At 37.3% G+C, this 25988-nt stretch overlaps 1 protein-coding gene across 1 annotated transcript; it reads left to right on the top strand.

Annotated features, from left to right (window-relative positions):
* Positions 1-9213: 9213 nt before the first annotated feature.
* On the top strand, positions 9214-25673 carry LOC122089169 (peptidyl-prolyl cis-trans isomerase FKBP15-1-like). Its single transcript, XM_042658682.1, has 6 exons — positions 9214-9388; positions 9546-9595; positions 18354-18416; positions 22800-22890; positions 24723-24827; positions 25274-25673. The coding sequence occupies exons 1-6, from the start codon at positions 9313-9315 to the stop codon at positions 25363-25365; spliced, it is 477 nt and encodes a 158-aa protein (XP_042514616.1). The 5' UTR covers positions 9214-9312; the 3' UTR covers positions 25366-25673.
* Positions 25674-25988: the final 315 nt, after the last annotated feature.

Raw genomic sequence — 25988 nt, 5'->3', positions numbered from 1 at the left:
TCTTTTCATCTTATGATCCAAAATAAATCCCTAAATCTAGCCTTTAGATTGGTATATATCATTCTTATATATATATATATATATATATATATTAGTAACATATTTCTATACTACTATTAATGGAATAAAATTAATACTTAATCTGGTAATTGAAGAAATGGATACAAATATTATGTTTTTATCAGAAAGCTAAATGAATCGGATCATAATCAATTGGAAACTAGGATTATCATATTCGTGTCCACTTAGTTTTCAAACGGATTCAGATAGTTTTTGGAGAGGAGTTTTCCGAATATAGATACTCCTAAACGAATATGAACACGGATTGGATATGGATTTTCATCTATCCATTTATATCCCTACTTTTCAACGCATGTGTAATAGTTGTGTTTGTATTTACTTCAAACTTAGTTGGCCCAATCAATAGCTTATGTATTAGACTTAGGGTTGAAGTTCGGTTTTTACCGGGTGGACCGAGGTGCCTAACCCCTTCCTTGGACCACAACCTAACATAAACCCTAACACGTTGTTAGACAGTTCGAATGGAGTCACTTTTTCTTTCAATTTCAATAGCAATGGGTCCTAGATAAGGGTGTCAATCGGTTCAGTTTCAGTGCATATGGTATATTTTGGTTCGATTCATATTTATTTAGCTGAAACCAAAATCGAACCATTTACTAAACGGCTGCACTTTCTGAAACTGGAACCCGATTTCACGGTTTTTAAACGATGTCAATTTCACGTTTTTAATCGGTTTTGATCGTGGTTTAATCCATACGATTTTGATCATAGTTTAATCCATACAATTTCTAAACAGTTAGCAATCGGTATGCTAATTTATTTGCATGCTTACTGAAATTTATTTTTCTTAATAAAACACTTCAATATTGTATCAAATTAAATGAGGCATTAAACAAGCAAGGATTTAAATACATAACTACATAAGAGGAGTAAATTATTGAATAGACTGTTGGACAACCTCTATGGTCCTTAATTCTTCCCTAAATTAAACCCATCATGTTTTATTAAAACAACCAAACAACTAAGCAAAAGAAAATATTACATGGAGAAAGTGAAATACAAAAGAAGCTGCTAATGAACACAACTTATCATTAGTGTTCTAAAATTAAATAACATAGACACTAAAAACACATCAGTTAACCCCTTGTTCTACTATTAAATCGCTATACGGGTTAAATGGGTCAATTTTGATAGTGTAAATAGTTCAGTTTTCTCGGTGTCAATTCGGTTTGAAACTGAGGGGTTAAATGGTTCAAATTGAACCGGCCCATTTATTAGTTGGTCTTAAATTTGAAACTAGAACCGAACCATTACTAAACGGTTTTACAGTTTTAGTGTAAATGGCTTAATTTGGTTTTGATAAATGGTTTTGGTTTCAAATTCACATCCTTAGTCCTAGACCCTAATCTAGGTGGCAACTATTGTTCAATAGAAACTATTGGATCATCATGTATTTTCTCATTAGCAAACAAATAAGAAAAGGGGAAGGTATGAGAGATTCAGGGACACCCGAATTCCCAAGCCCGATTATCATGACAAGCATCATAAGAGAAGAAAAAACATGGATTGCTAATCTTAAAGAAACAAACATGCAATCATACATAAAAATCATGAATCAAACAAGAACACACACATTGTTCCTCATTCAAAAACTCATTATGAATGAAAAAGAAGAAGAAAGATGATATATTTTATTAAAAAAAAAAAAGAATATCTTGCTAACATAAGATATGAATTACAACATAAAGATCATGAACGTGAACCATGGTACCTAAAACAAAACTTTAAGCAAACTTAACATAGGCGCATGATCCCTATCTAAAGAGGTAAGATCACACACCCTATTGGGTATGTAAAACCAAGCAACTAATACGCAAGGGAAGGAGAAAAGTGATAAAATAAAAAGAAGAGACTCGCTTGATGAAGAAGACCCAATATTAATAAAAGAAATAAGAATGAATGCTCCTCCGGACTCAGAAAAGATGCTTCACCTCAAATTTAAACTTGCCCACATACTTAAGGCATCAAAACTTGCTCTTTTCGCTCACTTTAGCCAAGGAAATACGTAAAAAAGTAAGTTTCAAGGATCCTCCTCAACATGGAGAGTCATATATTTACGGACTTAGGAGGGACTGCAACTCCTTTTATGTATTTTAGGGTATATAAACCATCTAAACCATCCATAGTACATCCAAGAGAGGATCTTTTTATCAATGGTGAAAAAAAGAGCCACCTACTTGGCCAAAGCTAATCCAACTTGTGGGGATATTTATCACATCCAAAAACCATCATAGGGGCATAGGAATCAACCTAGATGAGTTCATGGCCGCCAAAAAGAGGTTGGAACGTATACAACTTATCAAATCAAGAGAGAAAGAATCCATATTTATGTGGACTAAAAAAAAAATCGATATCGATGGGCCATCTATTGACATAAGGCCACAAGGGTCGATGTTTACACGGGCCTACAATCTGTCTAACAAAATCCGTTGAGTGTTGATCTATTCATGAAACCCAATCGACATGCACAAGGCACTATTCGACACTTTCAATGAAGGAAGTTTATAAATGGACTTATCTAGCGTTTTTTTTTTCTTTGTCGAAAAAATGTTTTCCCTCAACAACATGGATGGTGTTTTCTTCTCTAACTTTGTTATTTTGTCGAGATAGAGTGAGATTGACGAGGCTCCACTATTCTCTAGCTTTTTTTTAAGGAAAGAATTCACTCATCTAAGTTTGCTTTTAGGAAAATTTATAGTGCCACCCCCTAGAGAATGCCACTATTAGAGAGACACCCCATGCATAATTTTAAATTACGCCCACACCCCTACCATCAATCTCTTTTACGGGATATACCTTAAATGTTGACATCAGCTGGTATATTTGTTTTTTTTTTTTCATCCCAAATTACACTTCTAAAATGTGAATTACCTAATTTATCCTCTCTTAAGCCCCTAACTCCAAGTCGAATATTAACTCCTTCATCCCCAAATCGAATCTAAATTCCTTCATCCCCAAATCGATACTGATTTCCTAAAACAACTAGTTTCTTTGCCCATTGATGCCCATTGGTCTGCGATTTAGGATTAGTGATGAGCCATTTCCTGATGGATAGACCACTAGAGAGGCAATCCAAATCGAGAATTCAGTGCTGCCTATGGTAGGTTATTGTGTGATCAGAATGGCTAAACTTAATGGAAAGAATGTGTGGAATGGGAGTGTTACTCTTGTGCCAAAAACCCAGGGCTAGTTTCAACTCTTGGACACAAGTGATGCGCCCAAGGTGATAATTACTGGTAACTTGTGGATTGTCTGGCTTACTGCATGGAAGGATTACAAATCTCTAAGGAAGTCAGTGTAAGCATTCTGCCATCAAGGGGATTTACCTAAACCCGAGTAAGGAATTACACTGATGTTAGACCCACACCCTTGGACATGCCCTAGAAACCCTTAGTGCAACAAAGTGAAGTTGTCCCAATTACGGACAATTGACCCACATTGGTAGGGGTACTATAACAAAATAGGGTGTTTGGCCATGGGGCCCAGGCCTACATATTCGTGCACCTCAAAGTACAACCTACCAATGAATGGATTAATGTGTTAGATCACTCAGAGGTGGGCCCACCAGTGCCGATCGGAGAATTAACCTAGTAATGCGAGAAAACCCATTTATTTCCCAAACAAGCCTCAGTGAACTCAAGTTACCATATAAAGAGTTACAAACAAAATCCATTTGTTTTGTAAACAAGCCTCAATAATATGTTGCTATTTAAAGAGTTATTTGAAAAACCCATTATTTTCCCAAACAACCCCTAGTTCATTTAAGTTACTATAAATAGAGCTACTTGCTTATTCATTTTATTTCTACCAAACTAAAAGCAAAAGAAGGGAGGAAGGAGGAGGAGAAGAAGGAGAAGGGAAGCAAGGAAGAAGGAAGAGAAAGGGAGCAAGGGAGCAAGGGAGGAGTTCACCTCCACTCATCTACCTCCCATTGAAGGTGAGTTACACACACACACACACATTCTCTCTCTCTCTCTCTCTCTCTCTCTCTCTCTCTCTCTCTCTCTCTCTCTCTCTCATTGTTACTTGTCCTCTCTCTCTCTTGCCCTATTTCTTAACCTAGGCTAAGTAGGCAAACCCAACGAATTTCTATTGTTCACCTACATGAATTACAAATTAACTTAGTGGTTTTGTGTAGGAGACCTAATCTATCTAATTGAACCACTCACATTTGATTGGGGAGACCTCCCATATGAAAAGCCCCAATTTAGGCAACCCCTAAAACCCTAGAAATAGGGTAATTGACCAAATCTCCTATAATCACCCATCCTAGTCTAACTCTATGATGGGGGAAAGATGTTATACACCTAAAACAGGGGTTTGGGGTGATCATAAATGCAATTGGAGACCAATGCATGAAGGCCCAATCGAATTTCCCGAAAAAAGGGTAACCTAAATCCCAAATTTGGGAAATTAATCAAATCCTCTATAATCTACCTCCCTAACTCAACTATAGGTTGGAGAATTGGTGAATGAGACCTAGACTAAGCGATTGGAGTGACCACAAATGGGTCTAGAGACCCAATGAATGAAAACCCCAATTTGATTTCCTAAATTTTAGTAACCTAAACCCTTATTGGGGAAATTGGACAAACCCCTAGAATCTAAACCTCATAAGTGACTAATCACATCATTCCTAAGCTAATAGTGAGTGCATATGTTACATGCTTGAATTCTAACTAGAACACTAACTCTAACATGTACAACCTACCTAAAATAGGTAAACTATGAGGTGGGGGTATGATCAACACCATAAGAAGAGAATTATGACTATATATAGCTTGACCCCAAAACCCTTTGTGTTGTTTCCTATGAATAAAGTCATCAAGCAGTGAGGCAACTCAGCATGAAGTCATCGAAAATACATAACTCATAGGGACAAGAGATGAGTGGGTGTTGTGAATCATTTTTGAGGAATGTTTATAACATGTTATATATGCGTGTGTCCATAAGATTTGCATTATGAACCTATTACTATTTGAAAATTGAATTGGGCATATTAGTGTTGACATTAATGTTGGAGACGGGGTGTGTGTATGTGTGTGTGTGTTTTGGTGTCAATGAATGGGATGCAGGGTAGCCGAATGTTGGGTTCTGACACTACATGTCCACAGTATGTGTGTGTGTGTGTGTGTGTGTGTGTGTGTGTGTGTGTGTTGATGAACGAGATGTAAGGTAGTGAAGGTTGGGTTCCGGCACTGCATGCTCATAGTGTGCGTGAGTATGAATGTGATGTGATATGATTTCATGTTAGATTGCATCAGGCTAGGAGAATAACCCAGGTGCTACAACCCTTGCTAGGAGGGGAATAGGTATTGGCTAATCCTACCATCCGATCGAATGATGTTGGGTACCGACATCGTGATAACCTTTCACCAATGTTGGATACTAGTGTTGTGGTATACCCTTCACCGATGTTGGATACTGGGTACTAGTATGCTCATGACTTCCAACTAGCTTGTATCGTCGGTAGATCGATAATAGGACATTCGTAACCTGGGATACCACCTATGTTCCAGTAGCAATAAAACCTAATATGAACTTAGAAACCGTTGATTAGCTTGCCTCAAGCTAGGAAAACAACCTGGGTGTTACAACCCTTGCCAGTAGGGGGATGGGTATTGGCAAATCCTACCATCCGACGGACTGATGTTGGGCATTGACTTCGTGACAAACCCTTCACCGATGTTAGATACATGTGTTGTGGTATACCCTTCACTGATGTTGAATACAATGTTGAGGTATATATGGGAGACTGTTAACAGGGACTTATCGGGTATCGATGTTGGACACCAAGTACCTGTATGCTCCTAACTTGCAACTAGGTTGTATTGTCGGAATATCGATAATGAGACCTTTATAACCGGGGATACCACCTATGTTACAGTAGCACTAAGTCCCAATATGGATCATGTCATTGCATTCATTTAATCTAAATTTGTTCAATTATGTTTTGTCATATTTGAAATTCATTAATCTTCTTGATATTATTTGTTGTATCCATACATATTTATGCTTGCTTGCATGTCCACCCATCACTAGGCTTCATGGAAGCTCATCCCATTTTGTATGTGTTTTTAGATAGTGATCCAAGTATCCCTTAAAATGCCATAGTAGAAGTGTCAACTCTGTAAGGGGATGAGTTGTAGGCTGAAGAACTAGTTGAACACGAACTGGGTTGTTTTTGTGAGAGTTGTACCTACGGGGGCACTTTGAAGATGATAGGATTCATCCTTACCTTTTGATCATTTTGTATATTTACAGATTATGGTACAATACTTAGATATATAAGATATATTGGATAGTTGAACACTCCTTTTTGTATAAATATATCAAATATCAAAAGAGGTTCAATTGTAATTATCTCAATGTTTATTATATACTTGTTGATTTTAGTTCATTTCATAACTTGTGATCTTAAAGTATTGCATTGGAGATCCTGGTTAGTTTGTTGGATACTAGTGTGTGTCCAAGTCACTAGCTTTCAAGTAAGTGAAGGTGAGTGTGATAGGGAGAATTCACTTCAGGTTGTGGTCTAGATTAGTAGCTTCTAGAAACTTGTTCTAGTGTGTTGCATGATCCTCATATCAATTGAGTTGGGGATTTATGGGGGTGGGGGAGGGGGTTCTAATTCTGCATCAAAGTCCGCTTCTCTTCCAATCTCCAAGTTTCTGTTATAAAAAAGTTGGGAAGTAATTAAAGTAGGCATGAAATCCATCTTCAACTTGGATGAGTGCGAGAGAGAGAGAGAGAGAGAGAGAGAGAGGAAAGAAGAAAAAGAAGAAGAAGGAGGAGGAGGAGGAGGAGGAGGAGGAGAAGAAGAAGAAGAAGAAGAAGAAGAAGATGATGGTAAAGGAGAAAGAAGTACCACTGAGCACCCACGAGCCCACTGAAGCATGCTCGGCTGTTGCACAATGATGGAGAAAGTCGCCGAAGGTTGCACAGGGATGGAGAACGGCAGCGGTTGTGCAATGATAGAGAAGGGCCAATGTGTGCACAGGAAACCCCCCTCTGAAATCCACGGTGATGGTTACTGAAGGTTAGGGGTATTGAGGGATGTGGGTAAAATATGATTTGATCATGTGTTTTAGTCAAAGGTAAAACCATCATTTCAAATCCTCACTTAACAAAGACTGACGATAAGGAGTGTGAGCTAATTTGAAATTATACATAGGGTATCTCTCTCATAGTGGCATTCTATAAGAGATGCCGCTATAAATTTCCCTTGTTTATATGTAATCCATAGATTGAGATTAATGGGAATTTCATTATCCCTCCCGCCCCTCCCCCTTTTCGAAAAAAATAAATAAATATAATTTCCTTGACAACATAGAGGCTTTAATGATTTGGCAACATCAACGATAAAATTCTGAAGATCTAAGCTTGAGCTCTCTCCAACATTTCTCTCTTTTATATAACTTATTGGCTATGTGATGTTAGATATGTCACATACAGTGGTCCTTGTATTTTCAAACCCACCCTCAACGTCAAAAATCTTAGCCCAGTCTTGCTCAAGCTCATGGCGTGTTCGGGACTTACACCCCTAGTTCGGATGCTTTTTATGTCAAGAATTTAGAGACTTTCCTATGCCACTAACACATCTCTGCGTGCATCTCAACTAAGGGTGTCAACTTATACCGAAAGCCAATATCGATACCATATCGAATTATTAGTATTGAACTAATTCGGTACGATGGTATGAGGTTTATGTATCAAGACACTATTCAGTAGGGTATCAATATGGGATATTATTTAAAAACACACTATACCATATCAAATATCATTATCAATACCGAATACCAAACTGAACAAATTTGGTACAACACCAATATGAGTTCCCTGTACCAAATCACTATTCGGTACGGTATCAGTATGGGTTATATATGGCTTATACCGAATATCAATTCTTTACCGAATGACACCATTACTCTCCGCATGGTAGCTCTATTATGTATTCAAACATTATTTCAAATTCATCAAAATTATGTTGCAACCAAACGACTTAGAAGGGAAAAAGATTTTCCTTTACTCTCCCATTTACCTTGCAACCAAACTGAGCCAATATAAGGTTTTGGAATACCCCAAAATAGCCTCCATTAGGCATAAGCCCCACCACGGTAGGGCTGTCAAACCTAGCTCGAACCGATAAAATCGATCAAAATCAATTCAAAAACCCAGACCAAACCAAAAATATGGATTGGTTTTGGACTGAGGTATGTTGGAACCAGTTGAAAACCGGTCCAAATCGAACCAACCAATAACCAAACCGAATGAAACTAATAAAAAAATTAATTATGAGATTATAAATTGGTGAATTGACTATCCATTTTTTACAATATTAATGAGAATATTTATTTATTTATTTTTAAGGGGATTGTTACAAATCAATGAATATGAGGTTATTAATAGAGAAATTGATTTGTAAATTGTAATAATGCTTCCATTTGATTCCGTTGTTCACTATACAAAATTAGTTGGATAGTTAAATGAATGATTGGATAATAGGGATCATTTTTGTGATTTCAGTATTAGTTGTTTTCTTATTAATTTGTTGCCCATTGTTTTCAATATTAGTTATCTTTCCCTTACAATGCTAAATCAGGATTTAATCATAAATTTAAAGTATTTTCATCAAATCTTGTCACTACATATTATGACTGTATTCTGATAATAAACGGATCAAAACCAATATGAACCCGATATTGAAAAACTGCAATAAATCGAAACGAAACTGAAACCGATTGGAAACCAAAGTTCCTCAATGGATTGGTTTTGGTCTCTCTCATTCCTAGACCAAAATCGATTTAAGTTGACCAAAACCAAAGCAAACCAACCAATTAACACCTCAGCCACGATAAAGGGATTTCCATTCATCGTGGCTTAAGGAAAACTCGATCCACAGCTGATTTTGTTATTTCCATGATTAAGAAAATTAGAGATCGAATCGGTTTGTGCCAATTCTGATCCGATCGAATAGATTGAAACCGACCGGAATTGGTCTAAGAAACCCTAAGATCGGCCTCAGATCTGAAAAACCCAGCGATCCGGTGAGAAAAACACTACAATCCGTTGGATCAGAACGTCTAGAATCGAGGTCAATCACAATCAATTCCGATCCGAATCTGCCGATTCTGACTTTTGAGTCAGTGGTTATTCCTGATTAAAAGGGTGCCTGATGCCTGAAACTCCATTTATCTGTTCTTAGAACGCGCGCACGAGAGAGAGAGCGAGATGGCAAAGATGAATTTCCGGTGTTTCTTGATGATTGCTTCGGTGGCGATTCCATTGTTGCTTTCGATATCTTCAGGTAATCATTCGAATCAGATGTAGCCTCTCATGGATGAGGAAAGCAAGATTATTTTTCCTTTTATTGTGATCGGAACAATGAGATCTGAGCTGTCGCATAAACTTCCATTGACTATCTCTAAGCCACTGATGGGTGCTTCTTCTGTTTTCTATATCAGCCTCTGCTAAGAAATCGGGTGATGTTACGGAGCTTCAGATCGGCATCAAGGTAATTGTCGTTGTTTTTTTTTTTTTTTTTTTTCCTTGCTCCTTGTTTTAGTGTCTCTCATGTATAGTTTTGATCTTTCTGCGTTGATTAATTCGTATTTGATATATTGTGTACTGGGAAGCTAGAAGCTTGATATGGATGAACACTATCACCAAATGCCGTTGCGGCGATTCTTCCAACGTAATTATGCATGATTTAGTACCTCAAAGCAGTTTCAGTTCTGGAATTTTCCATCTGCTGAGTTGGTTTATTCCCAATTAAACTTTTGGAAGCTTTCCTTGATACTATATTTGCTATTTTGGGCATTGGGTAAGTTTCATCTTCAACGGCAAGCTGTAAGCCACTGCTTCTGATGCTTGGTGAAACCATAGTTGCAATCTTTCACATTGTGAAAGAGGGTGAATAGAACAATATCTTGGCAATGTAGGCCCAAGAGATTATATTGGATCCTTGGGAACCATCACAAGTACGGGGCGGCCTATATTTAATTGAGAATGCTGTGTTGTCCAGTGAAGCCTAGAAAAAGGGGATTCGGGATGCGCATGGGATCAGGGAGAATCACTAGATGTTTCGGCTACATTGATGTCGTCTTTGGTAATAATCCAATTAGTGCCCTTGAAATGCTAACTAGCCAGCCCCATCCCTATTCCTTGCAAAACTACAAAATGTGCTTTTTATCCAATAAGTGGAAGGCCCCTCATGAGCTTTAGAGAAACGATCACAGAGACATGGGCTCCTCTAGACGTGCAAAGTAGACCTCTGTAAAGCTTATGATTCGATCAGATGGGAAACAATCTGTTAGTTCTTGATGCTAGGGAACAAGCCTGGTGAATCTAACAAGGGGAAATGGGGCTCTTTCATTTGTGGAGGACCTCACGAAGCCCATAACTACCCTTCCTCTTCTTTACCTGACAACCCCTTACTAATTATTATTATTATTATAAATACTAATCCTGTTCTAGAAACAGAGAGGACTAGCTAGACTTGCTCCTCTCACTTGATTGAATTTAATTGCTTGGCTTGGTTTGTCCTTCACTTGCTTAGGACCCGGCCATTTAGGACAAGCATTAGCAGCAAACCCAGTATTGCCATAAACAGTTAGAGGAAGAAGATGCCTTTGTTTCCAATCAAGCGCTAGAGCATACTGCTTGTCAGTACAAGGTTGATCTGTCTTTCAAACTTCTTATTCTTCTACTTCTGCTAGCTCAACTGTGCATGACTGGCACAACGTAAGGCTTTCTGTTTTTCGAAGTTGAGTACTCAGTGGAAGGGCATGGCGATTCCTCAAGGACGTAAGTGGACAGACCACATACTGACCAGTTCGTGCGTACAAAACGAATTCTACTGACTACTCTGAATGAAAGTTCTGAGAGGTGACAAAATAGTTGATGTGAACATTCTGGTGAGTATTACATTCTATCAAATCCAGGAAATGTTTGATTTGTTGTTTGCCTTCGTTTGAAGGAGTTGATAAAGCAGGTGAGGTTAGGACTATGGCCTTTTTTAGAAAAAATTAAAAAGCGGAGAAAGGTGAAATATGTTCATTAAGGAAGATGAAAATCTACCTCAACATCTATGAAAGATTACAACAACAACAACAAGTACCTTTGAACTTTACTGCAAAAGAACCAATAGAGTTGTTTGTTGTTGCTCACTTAAGTACCTTGAACTCTAATGCAAAAGAACCAGAAAAATGTAAATTTGTATGCCAATCTATAATTTTAGCTTATGAATAGCTTCTACCTATTTTGTTATAAAAAGGCTCTTACCTCTATTTTCCCCCTTCTTTCTAACTGTCTAGGGTAAAAAAAAAAAGGAGGCACGAAAGAGTCTGAGCTCTCCTACTAAGAAGCCTACATCCTATCTGGAAAAAAAGAAAAAAATAGAATTCTAACGAGCCTAATCTGGTAGTGTCCTAGACTGACCAAACAATACAGAGTGATATAGGCTGACTTAACTACCTAACAATTATCCAAACTAACTAAGGAAACTTCCTCCAGCCACAGTGTAGGTACCATGGACCTCCGCCCTCCTCTATCATTTCCAATCCCGTTGCAAGGAGGGAAAGACAGGTAACGGGTCACGAAAATGTAGCAAGGACATACGCTAGGAATTGACACTAAGGTGAGATAATATCTCCTGATCCTCAAATGCCAAGAAGGGGATACACAACATGAATAAAAGGGAGTCGCCACCTGGAAAGGGTCTAGGACCCATAAATGTCTTCCCCAATGAAGGGAGAGAGACTAATAACTCTAATAGATAAAATTGGTTTGCACCAGAATTCTGGGCAAGTGTCAAGTGACAGACAGACTGGGAAGGTGTTAGGCACCCAGTCTGTTCGGCCCTAAGGCCGGTCTCTTTCTGTTTGACTAAAGTTTGTTTGTACCCTACTAACTAGTCCTAAATCTAGGTCACTGAAAACCCTAAACTAGGTATCTAAGCATGACATGTGAAAAACCCTAAGCTAAGTATAGAAATTATGCTAGCTAGGTTATAATGTAAAGAGTAAATGATTTAAAGCTTGAAGATTATGAATGATTTGATTCTACATTATGAATCCTAAATTGTACTAATTGCAATGATTAATCCTAATCCCTAATAATTTGTGAAATGAATTATTAAAATCCTAATTGATCTAATTGATAAAGGGGTTTTAAATTAAAGGAGGCCTAATTTATTTAGAAAAGAATGAAATGAACTACTTACATTAAATGAGTACATTTTAATAACCTAATTGACCTAGTTTAGGAGAATTTAGCTAAACCTAGTGTTTAAGTAGATGTACTATGATGTCTTAATTAAGCTACATATTTTCACTTTAAACTAGCATAAGATGAGTTAAGCATTTTTCAAAACCCTAATTAAACTAAATGAGAAAGGAAACTTTTGATTAAACAATGCAAAGCTAAGTATCTTCTAAATTACATATGAACAATGACTATTTTACGCTATGCCTATATTATGTTAGAATTTTAATGTTATATTAATTGAACTAATTAGTGAATAAAACAACTAATTAATTAAAAAAGAAAAAAAAAAACTTCCAAAGGGAAATGATACATGAGTTTAAATAATTAAGCTAACCAAAGAAGTTAAATGAAATAATTAAAGAAAGCTAAACATGCTAAAAGGGGGGAAATGGATTGGAATACAAACATACTAATTGAACAAGTTGAAAATGCTAAAAGCACTACTTTAAATGAGATCTGATTTTTTTATTGTTGCAATTAAAATGGAATGGGGGTGAAGAACCCTAAATGATAGGAATTGATAATGCAACCGGAGTCCCCAATACGCACCTAATTCTAGGGGTCGGTTTTAAGGGGGGCCAGCCACACCCATCCTAAGCTAAACGTCCTAAACTACGTCCCACAGACCCACTTGCCAAATTGTAAACCCAATACAAACTTGAAAAGAGGAGGATTAAAAGAAAACAGAAAGTCTCCCCAAAACAAGAATGCGGCCTAGGCAGGAATGGAAAGAGAAAAATGAAATAGACAGGGGTTGGGGATATATATTATAACTCTTAATTACAAAAAAAAAAAAAAAAAAAGAACCAAACACATAAAAGAAAAGAAAACTAAATTTATAACATGAACTCCACTGGCTAAAAAGGGATTAAATCTGAACCTACAAATGTAAAAAAATAGCTTCACAACCCACTATTTTTTTATCAGAGAAAAAAAGCCCAAAAGAGATTCCTTATGATGATAGAACAATACTGATGGGAGGCTTTGGATTGGGATATTGGGAAGTTAAAGAATAAGGGATGGATTCGGCAAAGGAAGGAAAATCAGGTCATTAAAATCAAACACCAACAAAATCCTAGTCTCTAAGCTTGGCGGTGGCAAGAGAGTCCGAATCGGAAGGCAGCACCACGGCTAGGATATCAAGGACGAACGGAGCATCCTCGATTGAGACCTGAAACGTCTGAGAAATACCGTTGACATCGATTCGGAAGGGAAATAGTGAAGGCCGATTTATCCGTTCACATGTCAGACATAAACTAGAGAGAAATGAAGAATAAAGGAGGAGAAATCGAATGATGGGTCAGTGAAATTGGGAACTGGAATGTGGGGGAGAGAGAGATATGGTGGGTATTGGTTTGGGAGAATGATGAGATGGAAGAGGACGGTAGCCGAGATTACTGGTAGTTGCAGGTTTAGAGAGAAGGAAGGAGAGGATGAGATGGGGAATAATCGGTGAAGTGAAAAGAGAGAAAGAGGAGATGGGTTGCTGCTTGTCTAGTCATGAATGGTGTGGCCAAGTGAGGGAAAGAAGAAGAAGAAGAAGATGGTGGTAACAAGTGATCAGGGGGTTCAGCTACAGGGAAAGAGAGGGGCGGCTAGAGAAGAAGAATGGAAGAGAAGAGGAGAACAAGGAGCGGGATTAGGTTAGGATTCAGGTTAGAAGAAAATTAACAATAAAAAAATTAAATCAAATGCAAACTTAAAATCAACTTAAATTAAAACCAACCGAAATAAACTTAATTATGTCTAAATGAACCAAATTAAACTTAGTTAAACTTAATTAAATCGGATTAAATTAAGATGAGTCTAATTAAACCAAATAAACTAAAATCATATTGAACCACACATACCTTAATTAATCTAATTGAGCTAAATAGACATAATTAATTGAATTGAATCAAATTACACCTAAATGAACCAACTAAAATAAAACCAAATTGACCTAATTAAATCTATATGAATCAAATATCAACAAATTAAAACCGAATCTATTAAACTAGTTAAATCCGTTCCAAATTGCCATTTGGAGGAGGAAATTACCTCAAGTCCGGCTTTAATCAAGAACAAGGGAGAGAACCCTAGTGCTTCAAGCCTCAAATCAAACCGAACCAGACAAGGTCTCTTATCTCAAGGAAGGATTACACACTAAAATATTTGTACTTATAGGGATTTTTTGTTTAGGGAGAGGGAATTAGCCAAAACCTTAATGGGGCCATTCCTTCTCCAAAATTTTTCTCTTCTTCTTTGGAAGAGGGAATGGGCTATATTTATAATCAGGGGGATGGGGTGACCTCTCTTTGGTTTCCACTGTGGGACGAAAAAAGAGAGGTTTGTCAAAAAAGAGTTGTTTGAAATGGAATCTAAACTTTGTTGGTCAACTTCTAAAAGTCATATCTTTAAAACCGTTGGTCGAAATTCGACGTGTAATATGTTGTTGGAAAGCCCTTGCCGAGCACTATCCAATGATGTGAGACATGAGTGTGGTCTCTAGTGAGGACCCTGGTGAAAATATGTGTAAAGCAGGGGCCCTGATCATATAGTAAAGGGAGGAATTAGGGGTCAATTTGCATTGTTCTCGCATCAAAGTGTAGTGTCCAGCTCGATGGAACAAATAACACTAATCCACAACGTTGAAATCCAGTTTTGAAGAGATTTTTCATTAAAAGTGCATAGGAGCAAAATGGTCATTTTCTACCCTAAGTTCAAAAGTTCTTCAAGTATATAACATCCAGTGTGTAATTCTTCTTATTGTCATTATTGCCGAGGGTGAAGAGAACCCTGGTGAAAATACACGTAAAGCAGGGGCACTGATCATATAGTAAAAGGGGGAATTGGGGGTCAATTCGCATTGTTCTCGCACCAAAGTGTAGTGTCTAGCTCGAGGGAACAAACAACACTAATCCACAACGTTGAAATCCAATTTTGAAGAAATTTTCCATTAAAAGTGAATAGGAGCAAAATTGTCATTTTTTACCCTAAGTTCAAAAGTTCTCCAAGTATATAACATCCAATGTGTAATTCTTCTTATTGTCGTCATCGCTGGGGGTGACAAAATTCGGTGTCTACATCATTGGATAGTGGTCGGCATGAGCTTTCCAACAACATATTACACGTCAAATTGGACCAACGGTTTTAAAGATATGACTTTTGGAAGTTGACCAAAATCACAACCTGAACCAGACACTTTATTGAATCATTTCTAGCACTATTTTGTTTCTCTTTAGCATAATATCTTCCATCATTATGTGGTTTTATTAGACTCATCTTAATTTAATCTGATTTAATTAAGTGTAACTAAGTTTAATTTGGTTCATTTAGACTTAATTAAGATTATTTCGGTTGGTTTTAATTTAAAATGATTTTGGGTTTGCATTTGACTTAATTTTTTTATTGTTAATTTTCTTCTAACCTGAACCCTAACCTAATCCCACTCCTTGTTCTTCTCTTCTCTTCCATTCTTCTTCTCCAGCCACCACTCTCTTTCCTTGTAGCTGAACCCACCGATCAATTCTTACCACCATCTTCTTCTTCTTTCCCTCACTTGGCCGTGATGTAGATACAACTGCACTTACCTGGTTGGACCAGCGTGACCGGTTGTGTAAGCCAAGGGCCAAGAAGAATCCAGCTCAGGTTTTTGGTCCAACAAGGGCTAGTAGTAGTTTAGTTAAATTATGTCTTTTATTTACTGATTTGAACTGTGGGATATGATACGTAGGAGGTAGAGAAATAGGAATCTGTTTGGAGTCTAAGTAGGAGTCAATTTCAGTTTTGGAGTATAAGTAGGAGTCTTTTATTTTCCCTTTATATACTTGCATATACTCAATGTTTGATTTTAGAGTGGATTTTATTTTAGAATTAGTGAATTTGTGTGTTGTGTGTGATCCGATTTCCCTCTCTTCCCTAAGGCTACCCCATTAACTTGGTATCAGAGCTGAAGGATCCCATCATCCTTGTGACCCTACTCAAACACAACTCCCTTCCACCTCCCATAACCATCAAGCCCCATCAATTCTGCCCTACCATACCCCATCGCCCTTCCCTCTCTCCCTATTTCAGTTCTGCCTGAAAATACCCCATCACCCTTTCCTTCCCTTTCCTTCCACAGAGACTGAAAAAAAAAAAAAAAAATCGATTCTGCCCTGGACAGAAGCAACCCCTCTGTCTCAACCCCCCTTCTTTTCTCCCAACTTCCTTTGATTGAGCCCTTTTCTAGGGTTCCGACAGCAGCAAAAAAAAAAGAAAGAAGAGAAGCTGACGCTATCTTGGTCAATCATATGATTGCCACCCTATCGAAGACAGTCTTGTCATATGCTTGGATTATTTTCCTCATGAACAATAAAAATGAAAAATGACAGTACAATATAGTTGTAAATTTTCTGACTACAAATTGGTTTTCTAGGAAGTATTTTTTCCCTTTCAAAACAAACGGAGTCTTAGGGCTGTTTTAGTATGATTTCTATTTCAATTTCATGGGTTATAAATTGAGTTATGGTGTTTCGTATGGTTTTTTCACCTTATTTATGAGAAATTGAAATTGATTTCATCTGAATTAGTGAAATAGCTGAAGTCCTGTTTCAATATTGAAATTGAAATCAATTTCAAGTCTATTGCTGTCTTGTGCGTTTGGTTAAAGTACCGAACAAAGAGCCACCACTGAGACATACAATGTTTGCGCACATTGTTTCTAATTTTTTTTACCTGACTTCCAGATAAAAGAAAGAAAGGTGTCATGCTCACTAATGTTCATTGCAGCATACCCCCTTTTATATAAGTAGAATGACAAGGAAAGCGAATACAAAAGAAAGTGAATGCAAAAGCAAGAAGTTGCGCTCCACTTCAATGAGCATGTGTTAATAACAGGGGTAAATGTATCATTAACATGTTTAAAAGAAATGAAAGAAAAATACTCTTGTTACTGCCACTGCCACTGCCACTGCCACCACTACCGCCACCACCCTCTCCCAAAGAAATATAGAGAATCTATTATCAGAAATTGAACTACCAAATGGAATTTTTTATTCTTGAAATATTGATGCAACCAAATCAACTTTAATTTCTTGACCAAAAATCTATTTGACTATTTCATGAAATCAATCCAAAATTGAAATTGAAATCATACCAAATCAGCCCTTAGGGATCTATATTTTAAAAATTTATTTAAAAATCATTTGATGGGAAAGGAGATCACTAGCCCTAAAGTTGGTGACTAGGTTTGTCTTTATATTGTTGCCCCAATGATGCAGAGATGGTTTTCCTTTTTTCTTAATTCCTTTTTCTTTCAAAAATTTATTTCTAACCTCTATGAGGATTAAAGGAGAAAGTTTGATTCATTTTTATTTTGTGAAGTGATGCTTCAAATGGAATTTCATATCATCTATGGGACTATGTCAACTGTGTTCAGTCACTACTAAATCAGTAAATCCCTAGTTAGGTCCCCACTAGTGGTCCATTGAAAATTTAGCCCGTGCTATTATGAAAATAGTGAAGAAGCAATGATTTCTGTCTGAGGTTGCAAGTTGTGCCAAAGTACCCTGACCAGGCTGACATACACAAAATCACAAATGGACCCATTGGACTATTCAACTCCAAAACTCGTTAATGAATGATCCATTGATTTGAGAAGAATCCATTTATAATATAAGGAAGATGGATGCTCGTGGCATTTTTCTAATGTCCTTTTCATTGTTTGTTTGATTGGTAATGATGGAAGATTTCATGCTAAAGAGAAACAAAATAGTGCTAGAAATGCTTCAATAAAGTGCCTGGTTCAGGTTGTGATTTTGGTCAATTGCAGAACTTCATTAAGGTTTTTTGTTTTTGTATGATAGTAGAGTTGTGTCCAAAAGGTTTTGTTCCTTTATTATAGGGAGTGATGGGAACAAAAACATTCTTGCACATGTATCTACCACGCTACAATGTCAATTTTTAGGGTTTCTTTTGTAGTCTTGTTTACTTTTTGTTGCCTTCTTGATTATCTTTAACACATTTTCCTTTTCCTTTTGCAGTATAAGCCAGAATCTTGTGACATTCAGGCTCACAAAGGTGATAGAATCAAAGTACACTACAGGGTAAGCAGTCATGATGCTTCAACTGAATGTTGAAATCCATAGTGGGGCATTGTAATGGGAAAAGGAATCACATCATTTATTCAGCCTGCACATGACCCCATATGATAGAACCTGAAATTAGTCATCCACCTTCTATTTAGAAACCTGGAAGACTTTCTGGATTAAAAATGAAAATAGCATTCTAGAGCCTTTGCGTGTTTCACTTTATTGCCGTGTAAAATTTCACGTCAATCTTTTCATTACTTTACTTGTTGCTAGCTTGTTATCCCTATAGAAAGACATCAGCTATAATTTTAGTATGCTGAATTATTTTCCCTGTAGAGAACTGTTACTTCTGCACTCAGCTTTAGATGATTAAAGAAGATTGAATTCGGCGTTAGTCATTCCAAGGCTATGCTTTTATATTCAATTTTTTATGCTTTGAATCTAATTTTCCCTTTTGGTTGCCATGATTTGCTGATGCAGTACACTGAGCTTCATTGTAGAATGTTTAATGTATTCGAAAATTCTATTAAGAAAAATTTGAGGAGTGTCTTTCACATTGCATGGTTTAGGGAGCTCCTTAAGTTCATGGTTACTGGAGGCCTCTGTCTTTGTAAATATCCCCTAAAGATTACCTAGCCAACATCTCTTGCATCAATAATTTAGTAGGGAAAATACACTGTTACAAGAAAGGAGAATGTCTCGTTATATGAGGCAGAGTTAACGTATACTCTAGTTTTGGTAATCCTAACCAACTGCCTGAACTTTGATTGTTGTTGCTTGAAGTGGGACCAGGGTATGGATATGCACATAGTGTGGGTTTGAGTGGAGCATTTGTTAAACTTTTTCAATAACTGTCCTGACTGCCATCTCTGTGTTTAGGTGTAAATTACTTATGGACTGGCCTATTAATACTCCTATATTGGGGAAGACACGAGAGCTCATCTAATATCATCATTTTTGGCTTCTAGCAGAAATTTGAAATTCAATCAGAATTCTAAGGCCTTGGAGGTTGATGGGAACAAAATCTAGAAAGTACGGGTTGTGGTGGGATAGGATGGAAACTGAAGAAAGATGAGAAATAGAGAGAAATGAAACCGAAAAAGATGATGGTTGACCACTTGACCCCCGCCCCAACCCAACCCCCCCCCCAAAAAAAAAAAAGAGTAGAAAGAATAGGAAGAAAATGGTGGAAGATAAAGTTGTTTTTCTAATATCTTTGCCCCCCCCCCCTTCCCAAGGTTTCATACCGTATCTGTGGAGCTCCAAGTTTCCAACAAAATTTTCAGTTTGGAGCCATGAATTAAACCTTGAATGAAATTGATTTCTCTACATTAATTCTTCTGTCATGTGCATCTTTTTACACTACCTACATGCACATATTTTTGTTGCTGTCCCTCTGCTTGCACCAAATTATTCCCTGACAGTGTATCCACTGGTCAACCCCCCCCCCCAGTTACAAGCCATATTCGACCAAAAAAAAAAAAAAACGTTACAAGCCATAGCGGTGTAGTATTCGAGATTTACTTTTATCATGTACTAAAGATTTGGTCTTTACTAGTCTTTCTTATTCATCACAATATCTTCGTCTGAGTTTTTCAATTTTATTTTGTTTCTTGATAGTTTATCATTCTGCACTATGAAGTGTAGCTCATCATATTCGATTTAGCTAGCCTTGTTTCGGTCAATGACAAATAACAATTTTATCAAATAACCCAAAGGGGTGCAAAATGGTACAACCATTACTAGTATCACATCAAGGACAACAATAGTGGTACAAAGCTATCATGAAATTACACAATGGGATCAGGCCCTCTGTAGCAAGCCCATCTGCTATGATATAAATGGTATGTACATATTTCATGAGTATGTTGTCATAGAACTTTTCAAGCAGTTCCATTTTGGTCCAAAAGTACCATGGCCTCCAATACTTACTATCACTTCATCCTCTTTATATTTTTCCTACAATGTTTTCATAATATTTTGCTTTTCTGATATTGTCTAAAATGAACTATGGGCCTGTTTGATAATGTTTCTGCCGTTTCTGTTTCAAACGAGTCATTTCCAGAAACGGCGGTCGTTTCTTGAACCATAAATAGGTAGAAATTTCAATTTCTATTTCTGAAAACAAGTGAAACGAAACAGTTTTATCAAACTCTTTTTGTTTTGTTTCTGGACACAGAAACGGCAGAAACGCGTTTCTTGAAACGTTATCAAACGGGCCCTATGTGTCGTGTGAAGCCTCTCTCAACTGTTCATCACTTCATTTCATAGAGAAACTGAGGTATAGTCAGCATTTAGTTGTCTCAGTTCTTCTTGGTTCATCCAATATTTTATGGAAGACTAGTCCTTTGATCAATTTGAAGACAGTAGGCTTGGTCATTTCGAACCCCTATTATATGGATATCAATCTTCTAATTTCTGAGATTGGATTCCATCAATAGTGAGTTGGATCAGGTCAAAGAACTCCTAATAGATGAGTTTGCCAAGCAAGACACTTAGGGTCCTCTACTTATGTGTTACCCTAGGTCATGTGTTGCTAGGGTTGGGATTGGGGATGATCTCTTGAGTCTTGGGTTTGCTCATGTGTATTCTCTCTATAAAAATTCAGTGTTATTCATTATTCTAGGGGGAAAAAAAGAACATTTTCATAATTGTTCATGGTTATTCACACTAGACTGCTAGAAAATTCCTTTGTTTTGAGATCCATTAACTCATGAAGCAAACTTTTCTCGCCCTTACTAATTTGACAATGTTCAGAATAGTGACCATGTTCTTTATAACTATTCTTCTTGGCTTCTTGCTGTCCAGGAGCCAAGATGACTATGGTATATCCAACACTTATCTTCAACAGGAATCAAACAAGGGTAGATTGATACAATATAAACCTATGGTAAAACGCCAACCTGTAACCCTAAATCTGATTTGCGTCTAGGTTTAGATTTTTTGTGGCTTTTATATTTAAATTTAGATGTCTTGATACCGCAATGAAAACATATGAAAGGAGAAAGAAAAGGGGTGTTGGCCAGGGCACTTGGGCAGCCCACGATTTTGATTGGGGGGGGGGGGTTTATTTTTTGTTGCTTTCCTTTTATTTCATTATGGTTCAGTTTGGGTTAGCCAGATGGCCCAAGTTAAGTCAAGTTAGTTGGCTTTCTTAAGAGCCAACTAGTTTCTTTTTTGTTTAGTTTCTATTTTCAGTTTTAGAAAGTACTGTTTAGGAGTTTATATGTGGTTTCCTTTTAGGGAACCTGTTACTATGTGAATTCCCCACCCCCCCCCCCCGGTGCAAAATCATTATAAATAAAGAAGACGAGGCTCCTAAGGCTCCCACGATTTTAAACACAAACAAGAATGGCTGCTGCTATGGTTTTCTCTGCTGAGAACTAGTCTTGTGTCTGATCAAGGCTGTGGAGCTGGTGTATGATCTGGATGACTCTTTGCGGTGTGAAGCCCAAGAGGTCCAGAAATCTCAAAACTTTCTCTTTTGGTTGCCCGATTGCCTGAAGCAGTTTCAGCCATTAGAATTGGCTGAAACTTGGATCAACTCTTCTTCCCATCTGGACCTCCACTCGACCAGAAAATCTGGTCATTCTGACCAGCCATCTGAGAGATATTGAAAATCTCCCAGATTCAGCCTTTTAGTGCTTTTCTCAGCCTATATCTGGAATTGATAGGAATTTTTTGTCCTAATCTGATCTCAGTGATCCTCTGAGATTTAGTGCATGTCTGATGGATCATGTGAAGCTTATTTCAGTCCTTCATAGGTCTCTCTTTGATCATCTACTGATCTGACCTAAAAAGCCGTAGCTAGTTGAAATCGATAACTTGCTATAGCTTTGTCTGAATTTCTTCTAGTCTGATTTCCTGTGCAACTGTTTGGCTGGTTTATGGTTCTTTGATTAAAAAAAATCCTGCAGTTGTGAGCTGGTTTGACTTGTCAACTTAGTTCTACATTACTCTACATACCAGAATGAATATATTTATATCTGTATAAGTTTCTTAATATTAAGACTTTTGTATTGGACATGCATATCTAATTCCTTGTTACCTAGAAAATCAGTTGGATTTATTGAATGCTTGTTCCCATCTTTCTTGAGATATAAATCTCATTGCATCGCTAATAACAGATTGCACCTCTTTCATATTTCTGGCTTCTTTTATGGCAGCTTTAAGTTGGATATGTTTTCAAGATGTTAATTTTACTGAAAGTATCCCAACTTCTATTTGAGGGATGGGGGGTTGAATTCTAATCATTATTTAAGTTCAAGTATAAGACATTATGGAATTATGTTTCTCAAACCATTATGTCAATTGCTCTTAATTCTGCTTGACTTAATTAATGCAACTGCCAACCATCCTCCCCCCTCCGCTTTTGACAATTTTTCTGTACATGGGCAGGGAAAACTCACAGATGGAACTGTTTTTGATTCTAGTTTTGAAAGGGGTGATCCTATTGAGTTTGAGCTTGGCAGTGGTCAAGTAATCAAAGGTTTGTGATGGATTACTCATTTATTATTGATTTACCTCCTTTACTTAAATTTTTAGGGAAAACGAATATTTTAGTAAAAAGTTAAAGAGGATAAATAATGCTTTTGCCATGAACTCAAACCCAAGATGTTGTAGCTAGTTTATCATGATGGTATACTTGTTGGCTTCTGGTTCATCTGGTATTCTAGTTTCACATGTTGAGGCTCTTTCTTGTGCAAAATTATTCTGCAGAAATTCTACATTAGTTAATTGTGTCCTTTTTACTATAGTAGGGAGTCTAGGGACACTTCTGATATACGTGCTTCAAGAAGCTTCCAAACATGATTTTTGAGTTGAAAAGGACATTAGATTAAGGTGTCCAGTCAAGTGTAGTAAAGACTAAACTATGATTAATAAATACACCTGATTCTAAAAACCATTGGCATTAACATAGTTGTCACGGCGTCAAATTGATCCAAGGCGGTGGAGGGGTGGCTAATCGATTTGGCGATGAATCGCCCGTTATGGCGTTGCCATGGAGGTCAAATCGCCCATGTGTCATTTTTTATTTTCCCTATTTTCTAAAGTTATTTAGTATGCTACTTTTTTATTTCCCCTATTTTCTAAAGTTATTTAGCATGCTACAAGCCTATAATATATACCCTATAACATATAAAACCAACATTAAGCAACATCAGATATCAAAAATCAATATAGCCCTATCAAAATCACCCTACATTTTACAAAAAATCGACCGCCTATTGAATCAGGCGTGACCTGGCATCCATGGCGGTGCCATGGCGACGCCTATCAGCCAATGGTGACCGCCATTTGTGAGTCACGTAAATCGTAGCACTGCCATGAACTTATTTTTCAGCCAGGACACCAAATCGCCGCCTTGGCGACGCCATGACAACTATGGGCATGAATATGGGAGTTCAAGGGACAGTAGTGTAGGAATTATAGTATATTATCATAATTGTGTCTGAAGTCTTGATCAGGAAAAGTATTATGCATTGTATACTTTTTTTTTTTGGTATGCAGTGTATGTTTTTGTTTATTATAAAGTTTTATTGCAACAAGGTTCATGTTTTATGGAATCCCAATAAAAAATAGAGGTAGTTTGGATAACTAATTGATAAAAACTACTTGGCGGGGCTACCGAGCTTTCTTCTACCAAACCCTTGTTACATTGTAGTAGGTCTGGTGGTGGATTGTTTTGGTGATAGACATAACACACGTGAATTGCAATTGGTTTTGCTTGTGGTGCTGGGCGTTATGTTGGTGCATTGAATCGCTATTCACAGATACCTTTGGTTCGAGTTGTGGGTTGCTTATTTAGTTTTCAATGTGGAGTTGTGTGTTGACTACATAGTTTTCAATATGGAGTTGTCTTAATGGGGCTGTCAAGAAATCGTTATCTCATTCCTCCTTTCATAAAAGTAGGTTGGGTGATGGATTGTCTTGATGGTGGATGTAATGCATGTAGGATGCTTTGACTTGATTGATTTATATGGTACGTCAGGTAGACAGCTAGTAACATATTAATAGTCTGTCGTTATAAGCGTGTGGTTGATTTGTAGTGGTGTCTCAAGTTGACAGCCCGCACTTATTATAATTAGTCATAACCCGTCAATCTATTTGCATGGATCCTCACGTTCGTCCTTGCTTGGAATCTCCATGTAGCTGACCCCATTAAGTTGGGATAAGGTTTTGGATGTTTTTGTGTCAGTTGATTTTGTAAATTTCAGTTCTCTTCATCATTTTATACAACATTTGGCTAGACATAATGAGAATTACAGGTTATACATTTCCTAGAGTTGAATCTGCTTTTGATAAAAGCCTTCATTGCAGGATGGGACCAGGGACTTCTGGGATCATGTATAGGGGAGAAGCGAAAATTGAAGATACCTGCAAAACTTGGTTATGGGGAACAAGGGTCTCCTCCTACCATCCCTGGTAACACCAATTCTTTTTGACATTTGCAAACTGCAGGCTTGACGTATATACCAAAGAGGAAATTTTGATGGGTATTGTAGCAAGTCCATACAATGCCATGCCTCTCCATAAGATGGCTAAAACTGTAGAACATACAGCCTTGAGATGGTTATAGATGCAATATGGGAGATATCTTCCCTCGATTACATGGGAATCATCTCATTAAGGTCTACATTTTTACTTGAGCTTACTATGTTGAAGAAAAGGAGAATGGCTCTAGTATGTCAACACCATGTTGTGACGATCATGTCTTTTGCAAGGTTTTGGGGATCCCATTTATGCAATTATGCAGATCTACCCTATAACCTCTTAAAACAATATAAAACCCTTAAATTTGGAAGGTTTCTGTTTTATTGGTTCACCTTTTGTCTCTTGCAAGATTCTAACTACTGTGCATACAATCGCAGGTGGAGCAACGCTGATTTTTGATACTGAGCTTGTTGCAGTGAATGGGAACACATCAGGGAAGGAGGCCACAGATGGTGGCAGTGAACTATAATTGAATGAACACTCCTGAAGTCATGGTAGCTAAAATTTGATTAGCTTTAAATTCCAAACCTTGGTAGGGTAATCAGTTAATACTAGACAGTCACTTTCTCTTGCTTGAAAAGTTATATTACCAAGATCTCTGCAGTTGTAAGTGATTATCTCAGTATCATTGATCCCTAACCTCTTATTTTTTGGCCCCAACTCTTGAGTCGTGGGCATTTGATAAGTAGTAGAACATTGGTGGCACTTTCTTATTCTTTTACTGCTGCAAACTGATGAGAACTAAAAATAACGTTTGCCGTTGCAGTTCTTGGTAAAGTGCCCTTCTTTGTTGCACTTAAAGCATCCAGATTCCGAGCTAAATAAGCTGTGCTCTGAAGTGGCCTGCTTTCTTGTGCGCAATGAATATTTCTGAAACAGGTGCGAACACCATATTAACAAAACGATTGCCACATCTTTTTTGACGATCTGAACTCGTAAGTTCAGTTAAGGGAGATTCAGATCTCTTGAGGCAGGTCCATTTAGTCTTCTCTTGTAGCAAGTGAATTGAGATCCAACTGCCTGAACCCAGACTTGCATGTACCATTTGATAAGGAATGGATCCATATGAAGTGCGAGAGCCAATGGAAGTAG

The sequence above is a fragment of the Macadamia integrifolia genome, chromosome 9, assembly GCF_013358625.1.
Source record: "Macadamia integrifolia cultivar HAES 741 chromosome 9, SCU_Mint_v3, whole genome shotgun sequence".
NCBI lineage: Eukaryota > Viridiplantae > Streptophyta > Magnoliopsida > Proteales > Proteaceae > Macadamia > Macadamia integrifolia.
The sequence above is the reverse complement of the archived record's forward strand: the minus strand, read 5'-3'. Positions and strand labels throughout refer to the sequence as shown.